Source organism: Herpailurus yagouaroundi, unplaced genomic scaffold (genome assembly GCF_014898765.1).
Source record: "Herpailurus yagouaroundi ecotype Mexico unplaced genomic scaffold, PumYag 213, whole genome shotgun sequence".
Taxonomy (NCBI): Eukaryota; Metazoa; Chordata; class Mammalia; order Carnivora; family Felidae; genus Herpailurus; species Herpailurus yagouaroundi.
The window spans coordinates 11053960-11066414 of record NW_024412444.1 but is presented as its reverse complement, the minus strand read 5'-3'; the positions used below and the strand labels follow the sequence as shown (position 1 = coordinate 11066414).

General features: G+C 39.0%; 1 protein-coding gene across 1 annotated transcript; it reads left to right on the top strand.

Moving 5' to 3' along the window:
- Window positions 1-980: 980 nt before the first annotated feature.
- PDE12 (phosphodiesterase 12) lies at window positions 981-7005 on the top strand. Its single transcript, XM_040454700.1, has 3 exons — window positions 981-2383; window positions 3791-3869; window positions 4364-7005. The coding sequence occupies exons 1-3, from the start codon at window positions 1079-1081 to the stop codon at window positions 4804-4806; spliced, it is 1827 nt and encodes a 608-aa protein (XP_040310634.1). The 5' UTR covers window positions 981-1078; the 3' UTR covers window positions 4807-7005.
- Window positions 7006-12455: the final 5450 nt, after the last annotated feature.

The following is a 12455-nucleotide window of genomic DNA, read 5'->3' as shown; positions in this document are numbered from 1 at the left end:
TACTATCAGAAGCCAGTCACCTTATCAAATATTTGGTGGGTGGGGAGAGGGGAGGACAGGAACAGAAATTTCAAATGATTGCAAACTTCATCCTGCTTTTAGAACACAGTTGAAAAGGTCTATTTTCTTCGTGGTAAGCCAGGGGGAAAGGTATGGCTTATTATTAGATACCCAGTAAGTAAGCATTCTAGTTGTAGGAGAAGGAAAAGTGGATACAAATAGAGCATTTGTGGACAGAAGTGACTTCCCAATTTGTTTTTTGAATCTTCAAGGTGTTTTTTCATCTAATCACAGAATATTAATTATATTCAACACAGTCCCTCTTGAAACACTTTATTTGGCTTTCAGCGAAGCTACACTGTCTATTCTCCATCTCATGAAATGTGTGTGTGACCTTCAGCAGGTAACTTAGTCACTCCGGACCTCGCAACTACAAAAAAAATGTTTTTTAACGTAGTCGTCAAACCCTAAGTGCTAATTCTTGTATAACGCTCGTCGTTATTAACTACCACAAAAACGGCTGTGTCCTTCTGCGCCGGCCGGCCTGAGGCGACCCCATCCACAACTCGGAGAGGGCGAGCAGCATGGAGAATGCTATGGAAAGAAACTGGGCAACGCTTTCCAAGGTCGGAGGCAGCTGGCAATCCCAGTCGAGCTCCCCACGCTCTCGCGCAGGTCAGCCCGGCAGCGCTCGCAGACAAGAACGCGGGCTAGAATCCAAAAACACCACGACGACAACGCCCCAGCGACTTCCGCACCTTTCCTTCAGCCCCATAACTGTACTTTCGCTAAAACCATGGGAGTCTAATATTTCCCTCTGGCACCTTTACAGTTGCTTTATTCCCCCCTCTTTATGGCTTTATTTGAAGATAAAGATTAAGTTGGAAAGGATCAAAGACAGGTGTGGCTATGGAAAAAGGGATCAGTTGAGCGGCGTGGCGAAAGTGCGGAGCGGAAGCACTCCGAGCGCCCCCCTCATCCCCAGCCGGAAGTTGTGGGACTGAATGGATCACGGAGCCGGCGGCTGTAGCTATCCAGTCTTCCTCTGACGCTTGGCGGCCGCTGAGCCACCAGGTTCATGTGGAGGCTCCCAGGCTCCCGCGCCGCGCTTCGTGGGGTCCGCACGGCGGTGGGGCGGCACACTCGGGCCCAGGCGGCGACTGAGACGGCGGCGGGAGCGATGGAGCGCGCTGTGGTGCGCTGTGTGCCTTCGGAACCGAAGCTAAGCCTGTCGTTCGCTCTGGCAGACGGCAGCCACAAGAACATGCAGCGCGACCAAAGCGAGCCGCTGGGTCGGGCCCTCAGCCGGATTGCTACCAACGCCCTCAAAGGCCACGCTAAGGCGGCCGCCGCCAAGAAGAGCAGGAAGAACCGGTCAAATGCAAGTGGCGGGGCCTGTGCGGGGCCTGTGCCGGAGCCGGCTGCGGCCTGCGAGCCCGTCGTGAAGCTGTACTACCGGGAGGAGGCAGTGGCTGAAGACGTGCTCAACGTGGACGCCTGGCAGGACGGCGCGGTGCTGCAGATCGGCGATGTCAAGTACAAGGTGGAGCGCAACCCGCCCGCCTTCACCGAGCTGCAGTTGCCACGCTACATCATGGCCGGCTTCCCGGTGTGCCCCAAGCTCAGCCTCGAATTTGGGGATCCCGCCAACTCGCTTTTCCGATGGTACAAGGAAGCCAAACCCGGAGCGGCGGAGCCTGAGGGCGGGAGCCCCTCGTCATTGTCTCCCTCTTCACCCTTTCCTAGTTGGACAGAGACGGGTGTGAACGAACGCGTCTACACGCCGTCCAATGCAGACATCGGGATGCGACTCAAGCTTCATTGCACCCCAGGCAATGGGCAGCGCTTCGGGCCAAGCCGGGAGTTGGAAAGTGTGTGTCCGGTGGAGGCTGGGCCCGGTACTTGCACCTTTGACCAGCGGCATCTCTACACCAAGAAGGTGACGGACGATTCTCTCATTCGCACTGTGTCTTACAACCTCCTGGCCGACACGTACGCCCAGACTGAGTTTTCGAGGAGTGTCCTCTACCCGTACTGTGCCCCTTATGCCCTGGAGCTCGACTACCGCCAGAACCTCATCCAGAAGGAGCTCACGGGCTACAACGCTGACCTCATCTGTTTGCAGGAGGTAGATCGCAACGTGTTTACCGACAGCTTGGTGCCGGCACTCGAGGCCTTTGGGCTGGAGGGCGTGTTTAGAATCAAGCAGCACGAAGGCCTGGCTACTTTCTACCGAAAGACCAAATTCACTCTCCTTAGCCAGCATGACATTTCTTTCCAGGAAGCCCTGGAGTCCGACCAACTTCACAAAGAACTGCTGGAGAAACTAGTTTTGTACCCGTCTGCGCAGGAGAGGGTGCTCCAGAGATCTTCTGTCCTCCAGGTAAAGTAGCTCCACCATTCTCTTTACATACACATCGATTTTTAGGGGCGTGGCAGGTTTTTTCAGATTTTACTGAAAGGTGTTCGCTCTTTTATCTTCAGCACATTCATTCATTGAGCAGATATTTATTGAGCACCTTTACTGTGCCACAACAAGCTGCAGGTTGCCTTGAACAGATTAGCGGACTTTCATAGTGCTTACACTCTTAATGGGAGAGCCCAATACGCTCAATACAAGAACATAGTAGTAGCTAATATTTTCTCACTTCTTGCCAAGCATTGTTCTGACACATTTTAAAACTTGAAACAAGGGCACCTGGGTGGCTCAGTGGGTTGAGCGTCAGACTTCGGCTCAGGTCATGATCTCACAGTTCATGGGCTCAGGTCATGATCTCACAGTTCATGAGTTCGAGCTCCACATCAGGCTCTGTGCTGACAGCTCAGGGCCTGGAGCATGCTTCGGATTCTGTGTCTCCCTCTCTCTCTGTTCCTCCCCTGCTCACACTCTGTCTCTCTTTCAAAAATAAATAAAGATTAAAAGTTTTTTTTAAAACCTTGAAACAAAAAAATTGAAGTAAAAAAAAACACCACAAAGCTTTTAAAATTTAGGTGTCTGGTATGTTTAATTAAGTATTCCATAAATATTAATATTTTAATTTTGGCTCACAGTAATCCTGCCATTTCCATTTTACAGATGTTATTATAAATAGGGAAGTGGTCAAGTTTACTTATTCCAAGTTCACACAAAGTGAAGCCAGGATTCTTACCCAGTGAATTATATTCCATCATCACTGAGCAGAGTATTAAGCTGCCTTAGTTTTTAAAAAAACAATGTTATTTGTATATTTGTCCAGCGTTTTTAGCTAACTGGTTTTGTTCATAGTAAGATTTTAGAGTAGCTACTTTTTTTTTTTTTTTTTTTTGAGCATCCAGTGTGTTTCCTGAACTTCTGTAAGCTCATTTAGTTGGATCCATACAACAGTCCCCCTTGAGGTGGATATTGCCTTTTTTTAAACCAGTGACCAAGCTGGCTTAGGAAAAAAGTATCTCTCTTCAGGTCACACTGCTGTGAATGTTTAAGAGTGGGGATTCCATCTAGGTGGACCTGACTCCAGAGCCTGCCCTTATCCACTTAAAAACACTGTCTCTAACCTTAGTGTTATCCAAAATATGTCCTTTTCTTATTCCCTGTATATGTTGAACTGTTACTAAGACATGTTAGGCTGAATGAATCCTATTCATGTGTATTCTAAAACTTGTAGCAAAAGTTTAATTTAATTGCGATCATACTTCATTAGTCAGGGAAGATTATGAAATGTCCGTTCATCATATATAGTCTTAGATTTAAAAAAAACATTCAGGAAATTGGCAGATAGCAACTGAACTCTTGGCACTTGGTTTATTTTAGGTTTCTGTTCTTCAGTCTACAAAGGACTCTTCTAAAAGGATATGTGTTGCTAATACCCATCTGTACTGGCATCCAAAAGGTAGGTTTTATTGGTTTTCACAAGTGACATAACATGGTAACTTAAACTCAGTAAGGCTGTTTTACACACATACATCTTTTTGTTTCTTTCAGTTTTATTGAGATGTAATTGTCATAACAGCATCATGCAGTTTAAAGTGTACAGCATAATGACACATATTGCAAAATGATTACATTCATCACCTCATATAGATCTGAAAAAAATGCATTTTTTTTCTTATGATGAGAACTTTTAGGATATACTGTCTTAGCAACTTTTAAATATACCAAATAGTAATGTTAACTGTGGTCATCATGTTGTGCATTACATCTACAGTACTTATGTATCTTATAACTGAATGTTTCTTTTTTACATTTGGACCGCCTTCATCCAATTCCCCTTCAAATATATATCTTGAATGTCACCCAGATACTGTATGTAGTTTTGGGGCTTTTTTTTTTTCTTTTAAAGGCAACTTTAAAAAATACTTACATTAATGTTTTTTATATTCATAGGTGGGTACATTCGTCTCATTCAAATGGCGGTAGCCTTGGCTCACATTAGACATGTCTCGTGTGATCTGTATCCTGGCATACCAGTTATATTTTGTGGAGACTTTAATAGTACCCCATCAACAGGAATGTATCATTTTGCTGTCAATGGCAGCATTCCAGAGGACCATGAAGACTGGGCTTCCAATGGGGAAGAGGAACGTTGCAACATGTCCCTCACCCATGTCTTCAAACTGAAAAGTGCTTGTGGTGAACCTGCTTACACAAATTATGTTGGTGGCTTTCATGGATGTCTGGATTACATTTTCATTGACTCAAATGCCCTAGAGGTTGAACAGGTGATTCCATTACCTAGTCATGAAGAAGTCACCACTCACCAGGCGTTACCTAGTGTTTCCCATCCCTCTGATCACATAGCACTTGTGTGTGATTTAAAATGGAAATAGATTTGTGTTTAATGGAATTTGAGTCTCTTTCGTAGGAAATTTAATATGAATCAGAGCTTATATGTAACCTTCAAAGAGGAAAACTACACAGACACCGAGGCAAAATGGTTTTATTCTGTGTTCCAGTGTCTTCATTACATGACTGTTCATAATTGCAGTTTCTCTACTTTTTTTTTCCCTAAGGTTGAAGGAAAAACAAATATATTTATGACTACCAGGAAGAACACTGAATTATGTACATTTTATAAGTACTTTTTTTTTAGCTAGGAATTAAGAATTTTGTAAAAAAAAAAAAAAAAAAAACCAAAAAATCATTTGAATGATCCTATAATTTTTCTATCATAACACATTTCAAATTGAATCATGTTTGTATAATTAGGGGAAAAATGCATATGGGTTAAGGTGAGAGGCCTAAGTCTGACATGAACGAACATTAGGGTCTACCTCTACCTCAATTTGGTTAGCAATTTAATACAACTTCAGAGCTTTAACTAAAGATTAAAATGTGCCATCCACCAAATGTTATTGCTCCTCTTCTTTCATTTTTCAATCAACATAAGATATTTTAATTCTCTTATTTGTAGGATTTTACTTTCTAGTGTATGGTACAAATGAACACATTTATATTATTCTAGCCAGCTCATTTGAACTTTTAGGATGCAAGCACAATTTAGTATTCAAAGTGAATAGCAACATAGTCAACTTGATCCCATTTTCTTTAATTATTCTTGCCAATGAAAAACATTCATAAATCATCAAGGGTATTTGGCCATATGATATTAGAGAATACAGCATAATACATTACTTTATGAGAAACTGTCTGCTGATCTGGGGTTGACATTTTGGGAGAACCATTGAGCATTTCTATGCTGGAAGTATTTTTGAAATTGTTGGTCTTTATAAATAGGAGAAGGAGGAGTAGCGGATCTTTTGGGCATTTCTGAAATAAACTATTCTTTTTATAGATTTGAGCATTACATTTGAGTTATAGGAAAACACTGTATATAATTTATATGCTGTAAAAAAAAAAGTTTAAATATGAAGCCAGACTTTTTAAAATTAGGAATTATTGTTTTACTGATTAGTTTCTAACCTAGAGTGGTAACTGGGCTCTTCTAACTCAGTTATCACCATACCTTATTTGTAATGCTTTAGCTGTTGCTTTTTGATGTTCAGGGTAACTGTACTTCTGCAATTAGTTTCTAGCTTAGATATGAAAAGCTCACCCACTTCAAGAAGAGTTCTGATTTTCCAAAGTCATGAGAGTTTTTGTCTCAAATTCTTTAATCTCCAAACCCAAAACCATAAGAACTTTCCTCTTTTGATAAAGTAGGCTGTACTTCCATATTCTGCTCACTGTCCAATGTATTGTTAACTCTTAGTAAGTTTGAGAACAAGAATTTGACTTCGTTCAGATTGAACCTTGAAGTACTTAAAATACTGGAAAAGAAAAATTAAAGTGGCAGTTTCTTGGGATCTTGTTTAGAAAAAGCTATAAATAAAAATTGATGCTACCGAATTGTGCCTTCCTAAATAACATTTTTGAGAGCATTTTAACATCAGTTTACAACTACATGAATATGTTAAAGCCAGAATCTGATTCTTTTGCAAAATACATCTTTTTTTTTTTCCTTTTTAAAATGTGTTTTTGGTCTGCTTTCAAACATGTTGACAGGACCCTTAAAATAACTTGAAAAAAAGTTTCTAAGCAAAAAGTTGAGAAACATTTTGAAAGAAGAAATTAAGTTACATACTTATTCATGCTCATGAGAAAAACATTCGGATTCTGTATTAACAAACACCCTGGCTAACTAGATTGAACTCTAGTCAAAGGAACTAATCACTTATCAACGATTCCACGTCCTGAGTCTTTTAATTTTATATTTACTGACTTAACAGTGTGATCTGATTATAGACAGGCATTTCAGAATAGGAGAAGGTAGATTATTATTGTGAAGTGCCATATACTCTGGTCAAATCTCCAGTATATAGATAATGTTAGTATGATTGGAGTCCAAAGTAGGGAACGCTAAGAAAATTGTATAAACAGGATACCAAAATTACCTTGTATTCATGAGTTAGAATAAAGTGTTATTCAGAAATGTTTATGTGCTTAAAGCCATGTTTGTGATTGAATTTTTCTATTACATATGGATTTTTTAGTACATTTAATAAAGTATGGAAAGTCTAGCACCTCTATAGTGAACCCATGTTATGATGTCACAAGTTCTTGCTATAGGAATTAATATTCAAAAAATTTTATATTATTATAAATAAAATTATAGAACACTGTCCTCTTAAGTGAACTCTTACACAGTTGCCACTGTAGACACATGCACTGGTAGTTTATAATATGTTAGCAAAAAAATCATTTCTGGCTGTAAATGTGATGTTCTTTAAAATTCTCAATACCAAAATCAGTTGTTTCAAATTTCCAAGTATTTCACTGTGTGGTGACTTTTCTGAGAACTAAGGCCTCATATCAGAATGTGGTAGTTTTAGACTGGAGGTTTATCTGAGAAACAGTACAACGGAGAAGGTTCAAAGAACACCACCGTAGGAAGATGTTCCTGGTGGAAGTTGACACCATTAGATCTCATATTCTCCAACTGTGAAATATAGGCAGAGGTTCCCTACAAACCTGGTTTGAGGGCAAACCAAAATCCATATTAATGAATGTTAAAGGTTTGCATTACTAGTTGATCATAAAATCCACAAGACAACACAATAGGGGAAATCTTTCCTCTAAAAAATTATAGCCAACACTAGTTTTCTAATCATAATTCAAAAACATTTCAATGTTTTGCTCAATCTAGAACTTATATCTAGATTTAATTTAGGGTAAGGAAATAATTTTAAGAGCTCATTTGGGTAATCAAATTCTGTGGTCCCACTTAATGAGAAAGTATGCTTTAGCATTGAAGGTACTAGAGCTGTATTGGGTGATTTTTTTTTTTTTTTTTTTTTAGCACTAACTTGAGGATAAGTCTATATTTTGAGATGACAATACCAAAGCATGTTTTCAAGTGAAGTGAAATTCACATAAGATGAACCATTTTAAAAGTTATGATTCCACTGCGTTTAGTACATTCACAGTGTTGTGCAGCCATTATCCCTAACTAGTTCCAAAACATTTTCATCACCCCAAAGGGAAACAGTGACCCATTAAGTAGTCACACCCCATTTCCTCCTCCCTTCCAGACACTGGCGACTACTAATCTGCTTTGTGCCTCAATTTCTCTGTTTTGGATATTTCATATAAATTGAATCATATATATATGACCTTCTGTGTCTGACTTTCCTTTATTTAGCTTAATGTTTTTTAAGATCTTCCATGTTTTCTATTATATATATTCTATTGTATGGTTATACTACATTTTGTTTATCCCAATGGATGTTTGGATTGTTTCCATCTTTTGGCTATTGTGAATAATGCTCCTATGAATATTCACGTACAAGTTTTTGTTTGAGCACCTATTTTCAATTCTTTTGGTTTGGTTATATACCTTTTGAGAAACTGCCAAAATGCTTTCCACAATAGCTACACCATTTTACGTTCCCACCAGTGATGTATATGAGAGTTCATTTCTCCATATTCTCACTGATATACGTGTTACTATAGTCATTCAAGTGGGTGTGAAGTGGTATTTCTACCAATGTATTTTGATCTTGTTTACTTTAATTATGTCATTGCCCTCATGAACTAGAGTACTCACAATGGATTACCCAACCTCCTATATTTTTTTCCAGAGAGCTCATCTTCAGCAATTCCTACTTAATCTTCCAGCTTTTGTCAAGTTGCAAAGGTCAGTCCCATTGCTTCTTTGGGAGATAATTGGGAAGAAAAGCATAAAAAATACAGAAGTCCTGGAATGTAAATAAATTAGAAAGAATAAGCAGCCAAAGGGGGAAAAAAAAAACATCACTTAAAAAATGTAGATCTATGTCGGTGATTTCAGAGAATGAACTTACCAACATTGGCTTTTATTTTTTTTTTAATTTTAATGTTTATTTATTTTTGAGACAGAGAGACAGAGTGCAAGCAGGGTAGGGTCAGAGAGAGGGGGACACAGAATCTGAAACAGGCTTCAGGCTCTGAGCTGTCAGCACAGAGCCTGACGCAGGGCTTGAACCCTATTACCTAACACTTTTTAAATCCCATTTTAGGTACAGAGTAGCAGATAGCAAGAATGCCTGAAGACATATCCCTGAAAAACTGAGATGGCTATGGCTGAATATAACTCACCAAGTTATAATGCAGAACCATAAAAAAGACTAAACTCTGCTTATTAAAATTAGGTTTTGAAAAGAAACCTTAACAAGGTGAGCTTTAATAATACATTTTTTAAAACACTGAGTTAATATATTAAAAATTATAATATGGAACAAAATTATTAAGTTGGCCATCTTTACACTGTATTAAATAATATTCAAGTCAGATGCTAAAATTAGCTTTACATATAAATGATAAACATATCTTTAAGTTGCAGACCTTAAAAATACTAAATCTTCTAGTTCACCTGGCTGATGCCATCCTCTATAACAAGCACCTACCAGCTGGATTTGTGGTTCCACAACAAAGTCTCAGCTGTTAAAATCCATGTTCATATTGTCAGTGTTAGGTTTTTCCTCATAATCTTCAATTTCCTAGAGAAACTTCATTGACAACAAACTATCATTCATCTCCATCTTCTGTCCATTTTGAGTTGATTGTATGTTAAAGGGTTTATGTGATGCAATCCATTTTGCCTAATAACTCACTCTACTGGTGTTAGATTGTTGCTGATGTCCATCTTCGTGTATTGGAAGTATTCCTAGTTTGCATTTTGCATCTCATTATTGTTCTTGAAACTGAAAACAGTTCAGTAGGGAATTGGATAGGCTTCATGTGGAGTTCTCATATTGAACAATATACACACTTTTAATAGTATTACATATAATCTTTATTTCCCATGTGGAATAGTTTGGAGAAATTGGTGTATCCAGGGATAAAAGCATTTAGAAATAAAGTTGGCCTTCCTCAAAAGCTGGATTAGGTATAGTGTTTTGAGTATCTTAAACCAAAGAAAAATATTTCTGCTGAAGCTGTAAAATTTTTAAGTACTCTAAATAATGGAATTATATTACCCTTTTCATCCTTTTATTACATACCTAAAACAATCTGGCTTTTTACAGCCTGGCTTATATCATTTTTCTTCATCCTGAATGAAGGAATCCCACAATAGTTCTTTCATCCAAAATTGATCTTTATTTTTCTCTTTAAGGGTTTTTGTCACTGCATATGAAATCAATTTTTTTTTTAATTTTTTAAGTTTATTTTGAGAGAGAGAGAAAGAGAATCCCAAGCAGGCTCTGCACCATCAGTACAGAGTCCAATGCAGGGCTCGAGCTCATGAACTGCAAGGTAATGACCTGAGCTGAAGTCGGATGCTTAATGGACTGAGCCACCCAGGTGCCCCCATGAAATCAATTGTTAAAGACTGGCATCAGAAACAAACTCCATACTCATTACCAGTCACTCCCTAACCCACCTTTCCCCTCAGCTCTTGGCAACTGCTTACCTATGGATTTACTCTATGGATTTGCCTCTTCTGGGCATTTCATATAAATGAAGTAATTACGTAGCCTTTTGTGACCAACTTATTTCACTTTGTATGTTTCTGAGGTTCTTCCATGTTGTAGTATGTATCAGTACTTCATTCCTTTTTATGATAATATTCCATTGTATGGACATAACCCATTTTATTTTATCCATTCATCAGTTGATGGACATTTGGATTACTTCCACCTTTTGGCTTCTATGGATAATGCTGTATGGTTGTGTACAAGTTTTTGAGTGTGCATGTTTTCATTTCTCTTGGGCATATATCTAGAAGTGGAATTGTTGGATCATATGGAAAATACTTAACCTTTTGAGGAACTGGCAGACTTTTACCCAAAGTAGTTGCACAATTTTGCATTCCCACCGGCAACATATGGGGGTTCCAATTTCTCCACATCCTAACATCTGTTATCTTTTTGATTACAGCTATCCTAGTATGAAATGGCATTTTATTGTGGTTTTGATTTGCATTTACCTGATGGCTAATAATGTTGACAATCTTTTTATGTGCTTACTGCCCATTTGTGTATCTTTGGAGCCCATTTTAAAAATCGTGTTGCCTTTTTGTTGGGCAACCCTTTCCCCCTTTTTATTTTTTTTTCACGTTTATTCATTTTTTGATAGAGACAGAACGTGAGTGGGGAAGGGCAGAGAGAGAGGGAGACACAGAATCCGAAGCATGCTCCAGGCTCTGAACAGACAGCCCAGAGCCCACGCGGAGCTCGAACTCACGGACCGCGAGATCATGACCTGAGCTGAAGTCAGACATTCAACCGACTGAGCCACCCAGGCACCCTAACCCTTCCCCCCTTTTTAAAAATCATCATTCCTCACTTCTTCAAAGGCTATGCAGGCCAAGGTCAATTTTGGCCAGTCTACAAAATACATCACTGTTACTGGAATGGCATTGAACCCAGCCTAAGAAAAACCATGCCACCAAAGAATTGATTCGTTCCTGAGAGCCAGCTCCCTGTCTGCAGATGGCAGTGTCAAGCCCCCAAACACCAGCTGAAAACTTAGGTGCCCAATATAATTGGAAGCATACAATGAAAACAATGCAGAAATACCTGACAAGGTCGGGAAGACACCTGGCTCTACTGTTCTTTAAAACACAAAGGACATACATTGCAAGGCTCTGCTCACTAACTAGATACAGCTGCCTTAATTATTCCTTACCTGGGTCCACATTATTGCTTTTGCTATTGATTTCTCAGAATTTTTGTTGCTAGAATATAACCACTTAAACTTTTTATGTGGTTTGTGGAAATAGGGGATAAAGGGATATTTGCAAGTAAGAAACAAAAGCAGCCAACTAACCTTCCAGTAGTGGTAACCTGAATATAATGTCACGATGTATATGCTAGAAAAAAATGTATCATGATTTCACTCATGGAATTTGAGAAACAGATGAACATAGGGGAAGGGGAGGAAAAATAAGATAAAAACAGGAAGGCAAACCATAAGAGACTCAAATACAGAGAACAGAGGGTTGATGGGGGGGGGAGCGTGACGGGCATTCAGGAGGGCACTTTTTGGGATGAGCACTGGGTGTCATATGTGAGAAATGATCAGTGCGTTCTACTGAAGCCACATGTTCTACATACTATATGTTAACTAACTTGAGAATAAAAAAAGAATATGCTGGGCTTAAACAATTCTCAGGAGTAAATTTTAGAACCAAATCTTAATCAAGCCCATATTTATATTAATGTTGCTTTTAAAGTATTTAGATTGCCTTAGTGAGGATACTAATTAAGAATGATTTCATTCCTAACATTTTCCTGCTAAAAATAACTAAGCTGGTAATATAAACAAATGTCATTTGGGTAGAGTTTTTGGGGTGCCAATACTACCCCAACACTAACTCTACTAATCCTTGGGAAAATGCTAGTAGTAGATTCCTTCTAGTCACCTCAGAATTTAACCATCTGAACAGATAATCAGACTCTAGAACTGTTTCATTAATTTTCCCCTATACCAGACCTTCAGATAATGTACTTGCCGATATACCAACCATTTGCTCTTTCTTAATCTAAGTTCTCATAAA

What these genes read in the sequence shown, in the direction of transcription:
- PDE12 (XM_040454700.1), top strand. Translation starts at nt 1,079, where the DNA reads ATGTGGAGGCTCCCAGGCTCCCGCGCCGCGCTTCGTGGGGTCCGCACG. An exon ending in AGAGATCTTCTGTCCTCCAG is followed by an intron (nt 2,384 to 3,790) that starts GTAAAGTAGCTC and finishes GGTTTATTTTAG; the next exon opens with GTTTCTGTTCTTCAGTCTAC. An exon ending in TCTGTACTGGCATCCAAAAG is followed by an intron (nt 3,870 to 4,363) that starts GTAGGTTTTATT and finishes TTATATTCATAG; the next exon opens with GTGGGTACATTCGTCTCATT.